Here is a 14,258-nt window from a genome sequence, read left to right as displayed (position 1 = left end):
GAAAATGCTATTAACTAATTAATATTGCATTTATTTGGAAATGCTTAAAAGCTTTTAAGTTACTTTACTACCTGTAACAGGCAACTATTTCTTTACACAATTTTAAGCTTTGATGTTAGTGATTTATACCAAAGTGTTCTTGATTAGTGAGAATTTTGCCGACCAGGGGACATTTGGTAAGGGTCTAGAACCATTTTTATTTATATAAACTGGGGAGGAAGAGGGAAGAAGTGCTACTGGTCTTTAGTGGAGGAGGACATGGTCACTACTAATGCAAAGAACAGTCCACGACAATGAAGAACTGGCTAAAAAAGTCAATAATGGCAAGGCTAAGAAACCCTACTCTAGAGACTGAGATTATGCAAAGACATGGGAGCTTAAAGTACAGAAAGTAGGATAAGCAAAAATGTACACCCTCTAAATTCAGAGTACATGGGTTTGGTATCTACCACAATTTTTAGTAATCAAAGTCTTAATTTCCTTGACTGGTTAAACATATATAAATATTAGAGAAAATACATATAGTTCAAGTGCTTAGATCAGGTCTTGGCATGTTAAATGTACTGATTACCTTATAAACAATAATTATATACTTATACATTAAAATCAAAATTATATAAGGTCCTTAAGTTTCTAAGATACTATGATTGACACTCACCTATTCTTAATTAGCCACCACTGTTGAGCTGTTTAACAAATAACGTCAAAATATACATTTACTATTTCTCTAACCTAATTCCAAATCCAAAGCTCATATTTAAAAGATAACTGTCCCAAATTTTCCCTACCATAAAATTGCTACTACTGAACTTCCTGGCCTTTGGAGACCTGCCAAGACTCAGCAGCAGAAATTCTCAAAGTCTCTGGGCCAGCAATGCCAGACACACAATCCAACTCTAATCCTAGTGCTACAGCAAATGATAACCCTGAAAACCTTCAGCAAAAATGATTTACAACTACACACACTTCTACATCAACCAGTAACATAAATCCAGGTCTCCATTTTGCCAATGCAGAGGCTTGAAAAAGTTTTCCCATTCTCCCTCTGTATAATTTCCAGTTTTCATTGTTAAATACATTCCAGTGAAGTTACCAATGACCTATATGCAAAATGAAACCTTTATTAAAGCAGTTTCAATTATATAAGTATATATTCAAGAAATTCTTGGGCTGGGGAGATAGCTCAGCTGGTAGAGTTCTTGCCTCACAAGCACAAGGCCCTGAGTTCGATCCCCAGTACCTTAAAAAAAAAAAAAAAAAAAAGAAATTCTTTAAATTTTAATCGTTTATTTCTTATACTCAATAAAGGTCTAAAATGTTCTACATTAAATAGTGACACATATCAAGTTTCACAGATTTATTCATCAGTGTAATAAACTCTAATAAATCAACATGATTTCATGCATTTAAAGGGGAAGTATTTCCTGGTTAAGTGGAAAACTGTGCGGATGGCTTCTTAAAGACCTTCATTCTAAGCAGCTTTATAGTGAAATATTTCAGTTAGAAGTCTGGACCTTCTTTCTTCAGTTTGCTGTAATCCACATTCACTGAGTAGAACTTGGAAAAGAAAAATAATATTTTAGTTAACCTACTAAATACAGAGAGATGGCACAGAAGTTTTAGAATTTTTTATTCAGTTTTCTACAGTAACAAGTACAGATATAAATTTTCAAGAATAGTTATCGATATAAAAATAATTTTAAAAAGATAATATGTGTGAAATTTCTGTCATTTAGTGATGGTTTTGGTAAGTAAAAATATTCAATCTATCTCAGAAGAGCAGTACTAGTACACTTCTAGTTAGAATATATTAAAAAAAATCCTACTTCAAACTGAACGAAGAACTCCTTCTGATATATACTTAAAATTCTATAAACTTTCACTTCATCTTCACTAAGTACATGGAAGAATCTCCAAAACAATAGAGGAATACTGAGAACTACTGTTCCTACTTTGTAAAAGTATTACAATTTTAATGAGAAAGATCTGGCAACCGAGAGATATACTAATATTAATAAGGTAATGACTTGTTTGTGGTTTATGTAACTTTTCAGACACAAACTGGTTTGCCTTAGTAGCTTTTCTACTTTCTGTCTCTGTCAAAGATTTTAATTTCCTAACCCAGACTGTACCTATATCAAAACTGACACTTAGATCACTTCTGGGGATAGCCCTAAACACTGCATTTTTGCAGGTTTGAAATTTCCAAAAAATTCCTTATATTCAATTAAAATTAAGGTTAGAAATAAATTTCACTATGATCGTTTCAAAATAAACTGTCTCTAACTCTACTTTGTAAGAAATGATTTACATTTGATACTTGTCCAGAACTTCTACTGAAAAAGTATTAAGATTTGCACATCAGTCCAAATAAGGGTATAATCTTGGGTTTACTCATTCTTGTGTCAAAGAATACTAAAGAGGTTGTGCTTGTAATTACTTGAAAACACTATCTCTAAAAGAAAAAAATTGCAGAATCATCATCAATATTTTCTTCATAGGTGTTTATTAAATAAGAAGTTCAGGGCTGGTGGCAGAGCTCAGTGGTAGGGTGCTTGCTTACAATGTTTGAAACCCTAGATTCTATTCTCAGAGCCACACACAAAAAAAGTGCTCACCAGTCTGTATTATTTCTTCAAACCCTTTTATTTCTTCATACATACTGTTCTTTATCTCTAATTCAAAACCCCATTTTACTCAATTTTTTTTTTAAAGAAAAAATCTCCAGGTTATAAAGCATATTACCAAGTTATCCTTGATATAAAGATTTTATGGATAGAAAATTATGAATAAGACACAAAGCAATATTCTTTGTTCTAAGAGTTTTCTCTTAAGAAGCATTAACTTAAGCAATAAGACTTTAAAAAAGAAAACTAATTATGCTATCGTCTAATGTTATCAAAATGGTAGAAAGAATATTTACAGAAGGGTCTGCAGATATATACTAAGGAAAATAAAACAAAGATTTACTGGACTTTTCTATAGATGTCAGGCATTGACCAAGTGCTTTTTAATCTTAATCATCACAATCCTACTCATTCTTTATAAAAAAGGGCAACTGAAGACCAAGTTGTATGATTTGCCAAACACTTAAAAAGCAGGTTCAAGTCCCTACACCCATGCACAATGAAAAGTTTGTGTAATCTTTGTCATTCTTCTCAGAACTAAGCAGGCTTCTGATGTATTTGCTTTGTATTCAAATTTTTCCCTTAAAAGTAATTTTTAAATTCTGCTTTACTTTATGACTTTCATGCCCCTATTGTTTTTCCAATTTAATAGTGCTTTCTTTAGAGCCTCTGGAATAACTATCTCTGATTTTGGCTTTGGGGCATTTTATTTACTGAAGAAGTATTGCTGGGACTTTAAAGTTTAAATCTACTTCAGTTCCATCTCTTCCTATTTGTATTAGCTTTTGTTATTTGGCAACAAACAACCCTCTGTTATGAATAAATATTTATGTCCTCCTGAAATTCATGTTGAAATCTGAATTCCCAAAGTGATGATGGTATTTGGAAAGTGGGACACTGGAAGGTAATTAGGTCATGAAGGCGGGAACTTCCTAATTGGATTAGTGCCTTTACAAGGAAGAAACAGTTTCTCTGCCTTGTGAAAACATAATATGGAAGAGAGCCTTCCTTAAAAACAAAACAGAGCTATTCTTGGCAGCACACCTGTAATCCCAGTTATTCAGGAACTCATGGAGGATCTCCAATGTGCTTAATGAGACCATGTCTCAGATAAAATGGCTGGGGGTGTAGATCAGTGGTAGAGCTCCCCTGGGTTCAATCCCCAACACCACAAAACACAAACACCCTAGAATTGACTGGCATCTTGCACTTCTCCAGCCTCCAGAACAGATTTTCATTGTTTCAGCTACCCTATGATATCTTGTTATAACCACCTCAAATCTCAGGGGTTTACAACAATAAAGTTTTATTTTTCATTCACATTATATGTTGCTTATTATTTGACTGTTCCATGTTCTCTTCATTGCAATCCTGGGTCAATGAGTAGTCCTTATCTATCAATTTTGGTCTCATGAGACATGGAAAAGTACCACAAAGGAACCACATAAAGACTCAGAAGTGACAGATATAAATGTAGTCTACCTTACTGTTTTGAGTTTAGAAGCAGTAGTAAGTAAGATTAAGATTAATTCACTACTGGATCTCAGGGTTCCAGATTTACTCCTTTTCATTTCATTAGATCAAATGGCTGATTCAGCTTAGCCAGTGCATTTTTATTTGCTTCTTGGAGGGAGATCTGTTTAAAAACTTAAAAGCCAAATTATAATCAGGTTAAGAGGAAAGCTTGGAACCAGCAAAGGGGTACTGTATGGATGTGTATCTCCTAAGGAGTCCTGGACACACACTAGTCAGGTCAACTCTTCTTGATAGCATTAAAGCAAATTTCCAGTTATTCTCTGTTAATGAAAACAGTTTGTTACTTCACATTAGTAGAAAGTACATGGGGGAATTAAACACTTTAACCAGATGAACCATATGATATGTGAATTATACCTAAATACAGCAATAGTTTTGACACTCTAAGGGTTTGAAAGAAATTTTTACACATTAGGAAGGTTATATTTGGGAAATCGATAAATAGCCCCAATATATGAAATCATTTTTTCAAATAGTAGTTATACAGACCACTTTTCAGGAAAGATGTTAAAAAGATTAAGAGGTTCATGGTAAAATTTAAGTTTCATGTGACTTTAATTTCTTCCTATTAATCCTCACTTAGAATATCTCAATTATACCAATAACAAAAAACAACCAACCAAACTAGCCAATAGCTTATTGCTACTCAGAGTGTAATACATGGATCAAAGCATCAGCATCATCTGAAATGGCACTAGAAATGAAAATTCTCAGTCCCCACGCCAATCAACTGAATCAGAACCTCTGCAGGTGGAATAAAGAATTTGTATTCACAAACTCTATGTACTACAAAATTTGACAACTACTGGGCACACGCCTATGATCTCAAGAACTGAGAAGGCAGAGCCAGGAGGATCACAAGTCTGAGGCCAGCATGGACAACTTCGTAAGACTTTGTCTCAAAAACAAACAAAAAAGAGGTAGGGGGATGAGGATGAGCGAATGTAGCTCAGTGATAAGAGTGCCCCTGGATTCCATCGCTGGTCCTGCAGAGGAGCGGGGAGCGGTATGAAATACAGTAAACAAGCCTATCTAAGAAAAGAAAATAATAAATGATGGTTGTCCAACTTTCTAAGTCAAATCAGTATAGTTTAGACATTATCTTAACTTCACATCAGTCTAAAAATCCCTAGGAAAAATATATTTAGAACAATACAGCTCTTCAAAGTTCATCAGAATGGAATTCTACTTGTATATCCAATTTTAAGAAAAACTACACTATGATCAAACTCATTATAATACACTTCTCAACAATTTGTAAACAATTTTGCATCTTACCTTGTATTGATCATTGGGACCCAGTTTGTTCCAGGGTTCTGGGTTATTCTTCCTGTCCCAACTAAAAGGAATAAAATATTACAATTTCTATAGTAATAAAAAACTATTTTAAATAGTGTTAAGAAACTAATATTTTGACTATATCAATCTCATTTTCTACTAGGTGGAATACAGTATTTCTCTCATTATGGAGTTAAAACAGAATTGATCACAAGCAGTCCCATGTAATCAATTAGGAAAAAAGTAGAACATAGAGCCTCTTGGGACAGTTGTCCTTGTCCCTATCCCCATTCCAGGAGAATTTATACACAGTCTTTATGAAAGTTTTCTATTTTATCATTGAAGTGTTACATTTAAAATTTTTTTTTTTTTACTGTTGAATCAACCTTCTCTTGCTTATCATTTTCCAACTGCAAAAAGAAACATTTCCTTAGTGGGGAAACAGAAACCATGATTAAGTGTTATATAAAAACAATTAGTTCTACTACTTAATGTCACTACCCCTAGAAAGACTGTGGCTCCTAAATCAGCTTGACAAACCACCAGTATTAAACATTTTTAAGGACCTACCTGACATCTGGATTGAACAATGCCAGACGCATCACATACAGTGCTGCTCCAGTCCCTCCTGCTCCAATAAATACGAAGAGGGGAATCAACTAGAATCAAACATAAAATAAGAATAACCATTCGAATTCCTTATATTGATCAGAGAGGCTACAGTAGTTTATACACATTAATTTCAAGTCTCAAACTGCTGTTTTGTTAACTTTAAAACTTAAAGGCAGAACTTAGAGGTTAAGACTGCTTATAACTGTGTTCTAAAGAAACAATTTGAAAAGGATGTCAAGATGGTTCTGCCTTAAGTCTCACTTCTTAATGTGGATAAAATTATATGTAAGTTCTTAAATTTCCTAGAAAATGCATCAAGTGTTATTCATCTCTATAACATTTACACGTAATTCCTGTTATATTCCTTTTAAGTCAAGGCTGGGGGGTAGTTCTTGGCAAATTAAAACTTAGATGTGCCTCCAAATAGATGTACTAAAAACACCAACTCTGTAAAATGAGTCTAAAAACCATACAGAAATAAAAGTACTAAAAATAGTCAAACAGTGGCTTTAAGCATAAATTGAAAACTACTGGTACCAATTCTTGTTAAGTATTTAAGGAACTGGGTTTAAGACAAAGACAGTGTAATTGTTAGGTCCACGGCACACTGCGGAGCTGGGGGAAATGAGATATTAAAAATCCTTAAATGCAATTGAATTCTGCACTACCAAATTCCCAAAATGTCAGGGCGTCCAGGCAAAACGTGGATTCCAACATCAAGAACCTCTTACATTCCAGAAGTCCTGGGTGGTGCAATGCGGTGAACACAAGATCCTCAAGAGGCAGCACAACAAATAGGGACGCTGTCCTTTTTGTGTCTCTAATCAACACAATGTACACCTACCCTTCTTGGACCCACTAATGTGCAAGAAAGCGCGGTCTCCAAATTGTCCCAAAACTATGTTGTCTTCCTCGCAGAAATCCCTCACCTTCAGCCTGCCAACCAAAACTCCACAATATATGTCGCAGAAGGTCACAGGCCAAGGGCCTGGGGCAATCAAGACAACGCAAGGAGAGGCAGGGCCCAGTCTGAAGGGACAGTATACAGCTGTGAAAGGAGAACGCTCACAGGGGACAGTGGTAGCCGCCTCACCACACAAGATGGACGTGGGAGAATACTGGGAAAGGAGTCATGAACTTACGCTTGGATGCTTCTTGGCCTGACCGATGATCTGGCGGAGCATGTTTGCAACTGAGGGCTCCGGCCCCAAAAGCGATAAAAATAACTCTGCGGGGCCCAAGATCAAGCAGCTTCTTCTGCACCCAACCTGTGCCGACGCTCAAAGTCACCCAGAACCTCCTACCTGAAGGACCCCTGGCTTGGAAGGCAGCCTGCGGCAGGAGGGCCCGGATGAGGCTGTCCTCAACAGTGCCTGCCTTGATCCAGCTCCTCACGCGTCCTCTCTAACCTGGCTCGACCATCGCCATTCCATTAAAAAGTGAAATATCCTTCATTTCTATATTACAAATATTTCTTACAGGGAAATTTTGGCGTCGAAATTAAAACAATTTGATTGACCAAACAGGCACTCTCCCACGAGGCCACTTGGCGGGCGGGCGCGCCGCGCGCTGAGTGGATGGGGCCTCTCGCGCGGCGCCTGAGCGCCCGGGTCGCGCGCCGGCGCGTTTCGGGGCACGCGTGTTGGGCGCGCGCCGGCCGGCCTGGACAGCTGCTGAGGGATCGGCGCGGCGCCTCTGGCAGCCCAGAGCATAGCGCCTGGAGGACAGGTCAGGTCTCTGGTCACCAAGGTCAGTGGTTGCGGTTTAAAAAGACTGCAGCTGCTTCCTGTTATAGACTGTCGCTTACGGGCGGAAGTTAAAAACTAGTAAATGACTTCAAAGAAGGCAATAGCCTTGTCAGTGTGATCTCTAAACCCTTGGGCCACAAAGAACTTGGCGACATGTCACCATGCCCTCTCCGTGGTCCCGAAATTACATTCTTAAAATATTTTCAGTGGTAGTTTCCTATACCCCAATTCAATATTTTTTGATTTTATCCAAAGTCTTCCGTGGAAGAGGTTTTATGGGCATTTGTGGTTACCGCCAACTATCTGAACCCTCCAACCTCATACGTAATTTAAAGCATAGATCAAACGATAAAGCAAATGAGAACTAAGAAGAGTAGGACAAGGCTCCTCAAAAAAAAAAAAAAAAAAACCACCAGACTTGAAGAAGTAGACTTAACCAAGTGAAAAGAGTATGTCCAGATGGTCAGAGGGGAGACAAATCCTGTGAAGGTCTGAGACTCAAGAGAACCGTTGAGCTGAATTGGAGGTGTAAGATGGCTGGAACTTGCAGAACCAGGACCTCCTGAACCAGTGGCCACTTCCATGTGGGCTTTATGTTCGGAACTTTGGGAAACTCACCAAATAGAAGTTGCTGCACTTTTATGTGGAATAATTTTTTCTTATGAAGAATGGATTGGAAAGAATAAGTGTGAAAGGGGCGGGACCTGTTAAGAGGCTATTGCAATAGCCCATGGAAGAGACAATGATAGTTTGGACTTCAAAGTGTGGAATGTAATGATGTGGGGTGGGGTGAGAAGATTCCAGAGATATTTAGGTGGTTCACCAACAGGACTTAGTGGTTAGTTGAATATGGGCAAGAAAGGAGAGGAGTCAGAATAACTTCAGTGGTTTGATTTTGACTAGCTATGTGAATGTTTATGTCAATTGTTGATATTCCAAAACAGAATGCTGGATAGGTACCTATGTAAAATTTAAGTGCATTTCCATAGGACAGAACAGAACTTGATTTGCAGAATAAATTTAGAACTCAATTTGTTAATGAGAAATGAACCATATGACTAAAGGGGAATGCTTAGAGAAGGTTGAGTAAGAAGAAAGAGGACATGGAACTGAGGAATGAACACATGGGACACAGTGGAGGATATATGGCCAGCAGGTAGGAAAAAAATACATGATTATTGTTAAGATGATATGTCACAAAGTTGATGAAGTTTCATCCATTCAGCAAATCTTTGTCAAGTACCTACTCTGCACCAGGCATTTTTCTATATGCTGGGGATATAGCAGTGCAGTAAAAAATTGTTCTGTTCTAAGGAAGCTTACAAACAATAAATAAATAAGATAATTTTACATACTATAATCCAGTAGAACAGAATGAGAAAATCAGAAGGGTGAAAGAAAAAAGATTACAGTGGACAAGGAAAGATCTCTTTGAGGATATTTGAGCTAAAACAAATGAAAAGGTGGGAGCTGAGGTTGTGACTCAGTGGCAAAACACTTGCCTAGCATGTGTGAGGCACTGGGTTTGATCCTCAGCACCACATAGAATAAATAAATAAATAAAATAAAGTTATAAAAGAAATCCTTTAACAAAAAAAGGTGGTAAGAAGATCTAGGGAGGACATTTTAATTGGCAAGAGAAATAGCATTGAGATTTTCAAAAACAACAACAGAAGAAAGAATGCACTAAAAGAGTTCGGTGTGGCTGATTCTTAACAAAGGAAAACAGAAAAATGAGACCAGTGAGGCAGTAAAGATTTCTCTGACATTTTATAGATTGTAGTATGGAACATGACTATATTAAAAGTTCAGCACAGGGGCTGGGGAGATAGCTCAGTCGGTAGAGTGCTTGCCTTGTAAGCACAAGGCCCTGGGTTCGATCCCCAGCACCCAAAAAAAAAAAAAAGTTCAGCACAAAAAGACATAGAAAGAAATGAACGTGGAAGATAGGCTATCAGCAAAGAAATTAGAAAGGTAGAGATCTCTTCTTGGTATTTAATTTTGAATGATAACTGGTTGGTAGTAAAATAAGTAAGTAGGTATATAAGAATGTATTTTTCATAAGAAATTAAAATTCAGTGACTTACTTTTATGTCACTGACCTGGCTTGTAGAGGTAACAATAATATAATCAAGTGATATCTTTGGAAATGTTAACAAAGCAGAGTTACAAAATATAAATTTTACTAAATATTAGTCAGCATGTCAAATTGTAAAACTTTAAATTTTTCACATTGAAGTTAGTGGAAAGAGCAGGTGACCTACATTTCATGCAGTAGATAGTAGTGGTGACAGTTTAGAAGAAGAAACCATGATAGAGGAAATATAGTGCAACATTCAATGTGAGCCTCAGAAATAGGTTTGGTATATGTGATAGATTATATTGTATGCAAATATCTACTACCACTGCCTAGGATAATCTTTTGTTTTCCTCATTAATATAGGGCTTAATAAAATGGCTTACTTTATTAGCAAATGAGATATGACCAGTGGTGTATCTTATAAAAGCAGAAGTTTTAAGAGCCTACTACATGTAATGTGTCCTCTTTTCCCTTTGCCACCTGATCAAGCAATGTTCTAGATAGAGGTTGTTCTACCAGCTTGGTGTCAGGATGAACACTACTTGGATCAGTGTTGATTTGCAGTTGGCATATATTAAGAATGAGGAGTAAGCCTTTATTGTTGCAAGTCACCAGATTTGGGATTAGTGGTTTGTTAATGTGGCATAATATGTCTCAAAAAAATTACAGGTGTGGCCATTGGTACATGGTGTTGACTGGGATCAAATCGAAGAGAAGACCACATACTGTTAAAAGGAATATCAACCTTGGATTAAAGAGACTGTTTGATATGTGAAATGTAGTCCCCCTAATCTTCTGGAGGGAAGAAGCAAATACAAAGAGGTGCTTATATTACAAGGAGGTTCAATTTCCTAATGTCCTCCTTATATGGAATTAAGGCAAGACTCCCCAGAATATAAGGCAAGCGCCACAGAGCAGAATGGACTAATCTCCAGATGACAAAATTAGGGCCTAACCAAAAAACTGTCCCCTACCTTCACTCAGCAGCAATCTACCCAGTAAAATTTCAGGACTAGCATATATCTGCCATTCTTTCTCTTTCTGAATAGAATCATTAATTTTAGTTATCCAATCTTAATTCCACCTCATATTTTGGGTATTGTGGAATAAATGATTTCACTTTTTTATTATAGATCTCCAGATTAGGAGGCAACATACCAAGAACAAACATAGTGACTACAGCATTGGGTTAGGGGTATAGCTCAGTGCTAGAATGAATGCATAGTAGGATAGGGATGAGGCCCTGGGTTTGATCCCCAGCACAAGGAGAAGAGAAAGAGAAAGAAAGAGAAAGAGAAAAGGGAGGGAAGGAAGGAAGTATGGGAAGGAGAGAGAAAAGAGACTACAACTTTATCCTTAGATCATGGGCTTTAAGTTGGAATTAATGATAGAACTTTTAGATCTTCTCCCATTGTGAGTGTAATCTTCAGAGAGGACAAGTGACATTTGAATGTCAAAAATAGACCTGAATAAATGTAATCAGGACAGATTTTGCAAGATTGTCTTTTTCTTCACAGATAGTTAATGTCTTTCCTAGGGAAAAATTATTTCCTTAATGATATCAGACTTAACCAGGTGACTTTATTTGGGCAATGAAGAATATGAAAGTCAAAATTCAAATAATACAGAAAGAATTAAGTCTGTGAAGAACTTAGTGAAGACTGACAGGTATGCTAGTATACACCTGTAATTCTAGCAACTTGGGAGACTGAGATCAGAGGATCACAAATTTGAGGCCAACCTCAGCAATATTTTGAGACCCTGACTCAAAATTAAAAAATAAAAGGGATGGGGGTATAGCTCAGTGGTAGACTGCCCATGAGTTCAATTCCCAGTACCTGGGTTGGCAGGGATCCTACACATGGTATCATTAGCACCCAAGATAAAATGTTTCTCTTATGTAGTTTCTGTGAAGATTCATGACTAGAAAATTCTGGAAGCTATGTGATTATGTGTTGTTATTAGTGTGTGACAGTAAAGAAATAGCTTCTTTAGAGAGAAATAATTTGATAAGTGAGCCATGGAGTGTGATTATATTAATATAAATTGAAGACAGAATCTTATATTTTTATTCTGTTTGCATTTAGGCTTTTAATTATTTTTCTAATGGATAAATTGACAACTGGAATTGTTTTTGTGATAGCACAAATGCAAATTATACCTTCACTTGTTAATAAAGATTCTTGTTAATAAAGCTATCCTTAATCTAAAAACAAATGTTTTTCTACTAGTAAAATTATTTAGCATAGACTGTAATTATTATAAAATTTCTATTAGAAAATGAAAACATTTTTGGTTTGTAAAAGTTTACTTCCACTATTATAAATCTCAAAGCTTCACTGTCATCAGTTTAAATACTGGAAGCACTTTGTGTACAAAATTCAATGAATACTAAAAAGCAGAGAAACTAGTAATTTAAAGTAGTAATACCTCTTTCCAGTGAAATCTTTCAGCTAAAGAATATTTTAGGGAAAGTACATATTTGTATTTTTTTGGAATATTATATCAAACACCTAGATCTGCCAATAATAGCCTTTTTTATATTACCTATATTCCTTTCCTCTTCTGTTTATTATTTATTATTTCTCTTCAATTTTTTGTCTTTTGTATGAATCCCTTAGTTCGTTCAGTTATTTGCTCATTCACTTATTCATTAATTAAACTTATATTGAGTGCATACTAAGTATTGTTCGTTGTGCTAAGTTCTTAGGATAAGAAGATTAATACGCTGGTGTCGTCCTTCAACACTTTATAGTCTAGTGGAGCTGACAGATACATAATTATGAGACTTTATGTATGATAAGTGCAGCAGTAGACACTGGTATATGGTTTCACTTACTGGGTATATATTAATGCCATTTAGCAGGATTAGGAATATGAACTAATTTTTGGAAATGTTGAATCTAGTACACCTAAGGAATATCTCCTATTTTGAGACACATAAAGCATGGAGAAACCCCACTTTTGAAATGGGGAAGAGTTTGGAAATAAAGGGCCGGTAGATCAGACTTAATACAAAGAAAATTGATAAACTTATCTACAAAGAATATGTCATAAGGAAAGTATAAGGGTCAATGCTAAAACTTTAGAGAATGTGGGAAAAAATGAGGACTAGAACAGGAGTAGGGAAATCAGTAAAGAAAAGTTAAAGCAAGTCACAAATGTTGGCAGATATATTAGTCAGGGCTCCACCAGAAAAGCAGGAGTAGTAGGATATATATTTGTGTAAAAAGAATTATTATGCAGCTTGTAGAAGCTGTGTTTCCTTTGACACTGAAGTCAGCAAGGGAGGCAGTGAAGAAAAGAAGAGGGACATGAAGCAGAGAAACAAAAATCCCATCAGAACCTGTGTGATTAAGTAGAAACTACGAAGACACAAATAAACTCTTGGTCTCTTATTGCTTCCAAACTCCCGATTTCAATTTTGTGAGTGTTGTGCTGAATAAGCTAGAGACCTTTTTCTCAGAATTAAATATATAAACATAGTCCAGAAGTATAGAAATGGAAGAAAGTTGTTAAGAATAGGAGTTAGTAAAATGTAACCTATAGCACCTTGTGCATTCCAGCATACTCCTCTTTAACCCCATTGAATTGTATTCCCCAGTGTCCCCTGAATGTAACTGACTGTTCTATTGGGAGGTGGTTAAAGCTATAGGAGGTAGAGCCTAGATGAAAGTAGTGGATCATTGGAGACTACCTTTTCCCCAGTCCCTTTTCTACCCTCCCCTATCCTCCCTTCCCTTCCTTTCCCTTCTCTCTTTCCCAGCTTCTCCTTTTCCCCGACTTCTTCTCTTCCTTCCTTCCTTCCTCCCTCCTTCTCCTTCCTTGCTGCCATGTCTTTCTACTGTGAAGTATTCCTCATCACAGGCCTGGAAACAATGGAGCCAACCAACCAAGGACTGAAACCTCTGAAGCTATGAGCCAAAATAAATGTGTCCTCCCCTAGGTTGATTTTCTCAGTTATTTTTGTCCCACTGACAAAAAGTTGACTAACACATGAGTCGAAGTGACCAGGTGGTGATTTCAACTTTTGGTTTAATGGAATTGTTGCCAGATTTCCTAATAGCAGCATTCCTCCCTTGAAATTAAGACTTTTATTTATTTATTTATTTATTTTTTATTTTTTTGGCAAGTCAAAATTTATTTTAACCATATTGGGAAAACTACATAAATAAAGGTATTTTGGTTTATCCTTTATGATTTCAAACAAAGCAAACCCACCAATATTTCATTTCTTTAAAGTTTAGTATATCCACACTTTCATATATTGGCTTTACATATTTATTTACCTGTTAACAAGAAAGAGAAAAAGCCCAAACAATATTGTACATCAGTGAGTACCAAGTGGAATACAGTAAGACAGCAAAGTGAATACCT

General features: G+C 36.3%; 1 protein-coding gene across 1 annotated transcript; it reads right to left on the bottom strand.

Moving 5' to 3' along the window:
* Positions 1-1,342: 1,342 nt before the first annotated feature.
* Ndufa4 (NDUFA4 mitochondrial complex associated) lies at positions 1,343-7,357 on the bottom strand. Its single transcript, XM_047561724.1, has 4 exons — positions 7,196-7,357; positions 6,012-6,100; positions 5,442-5,502; positions 1,343-1,557 (listed from the first exon to the last, which is right to left on the bottom strand). The coding sequence occupies exons 1-4, from the start codon at positions 7,235-7,237 to the stop codon at positions 1,501-1,503; spliced, it is 249 nt and encodes an 82-aa protein (XP_047417680.1). The 5' UTR covers positions 7,238-7,357; the 3' UTR covers positions 1,343-1,500.
* Between the last annotated feature and the right edge of the window lie 6,901 nt (positions 7,358-14,258).

Source organism: Sciurus carolinensis, chromosome 8 (genome assembly GCF_902686445.1).
Source record: "Sciurus carolinensis chromosome 8, mSciCar1.2, whole genome shotgun sequence".
Classification (NCBI taxonomy): Eukaryota; Metazoa; Chordata; class Mammalia; order Rodentia; family Sciuridae; genus Sciurus; species Sciurus carolinensis.
Note: the sequence above shows the minus strand (reverse complement) of the source record. Positions and strands in the feature narration are given on the sequence as shown.

Bases quoted from the DNA above. Each gene is read 5' to 3' on its own strand.
- Ndufa4 (XM_047561724.1), bottom strand. From the start codon at position 7,237: ATGCTCCGCCAGATCATCGGTCAGGCCAAGAAGCATCCAAGC. The intron at 5,503-6,011 runs GTAGGTCCTTAA...TATTCCTTTTAG, and splicing joins TTGTTCAATCCAGATGTCAG to TTGGGACAGGAAGAATAACC. The intron at 1,558-5,441 runs GTAAGATGCAAA...TTCTTTTCCAAG, and splicing joins GTCCCAATGATCAATACAAG to TTCTACTCAGTGAATGTGGA.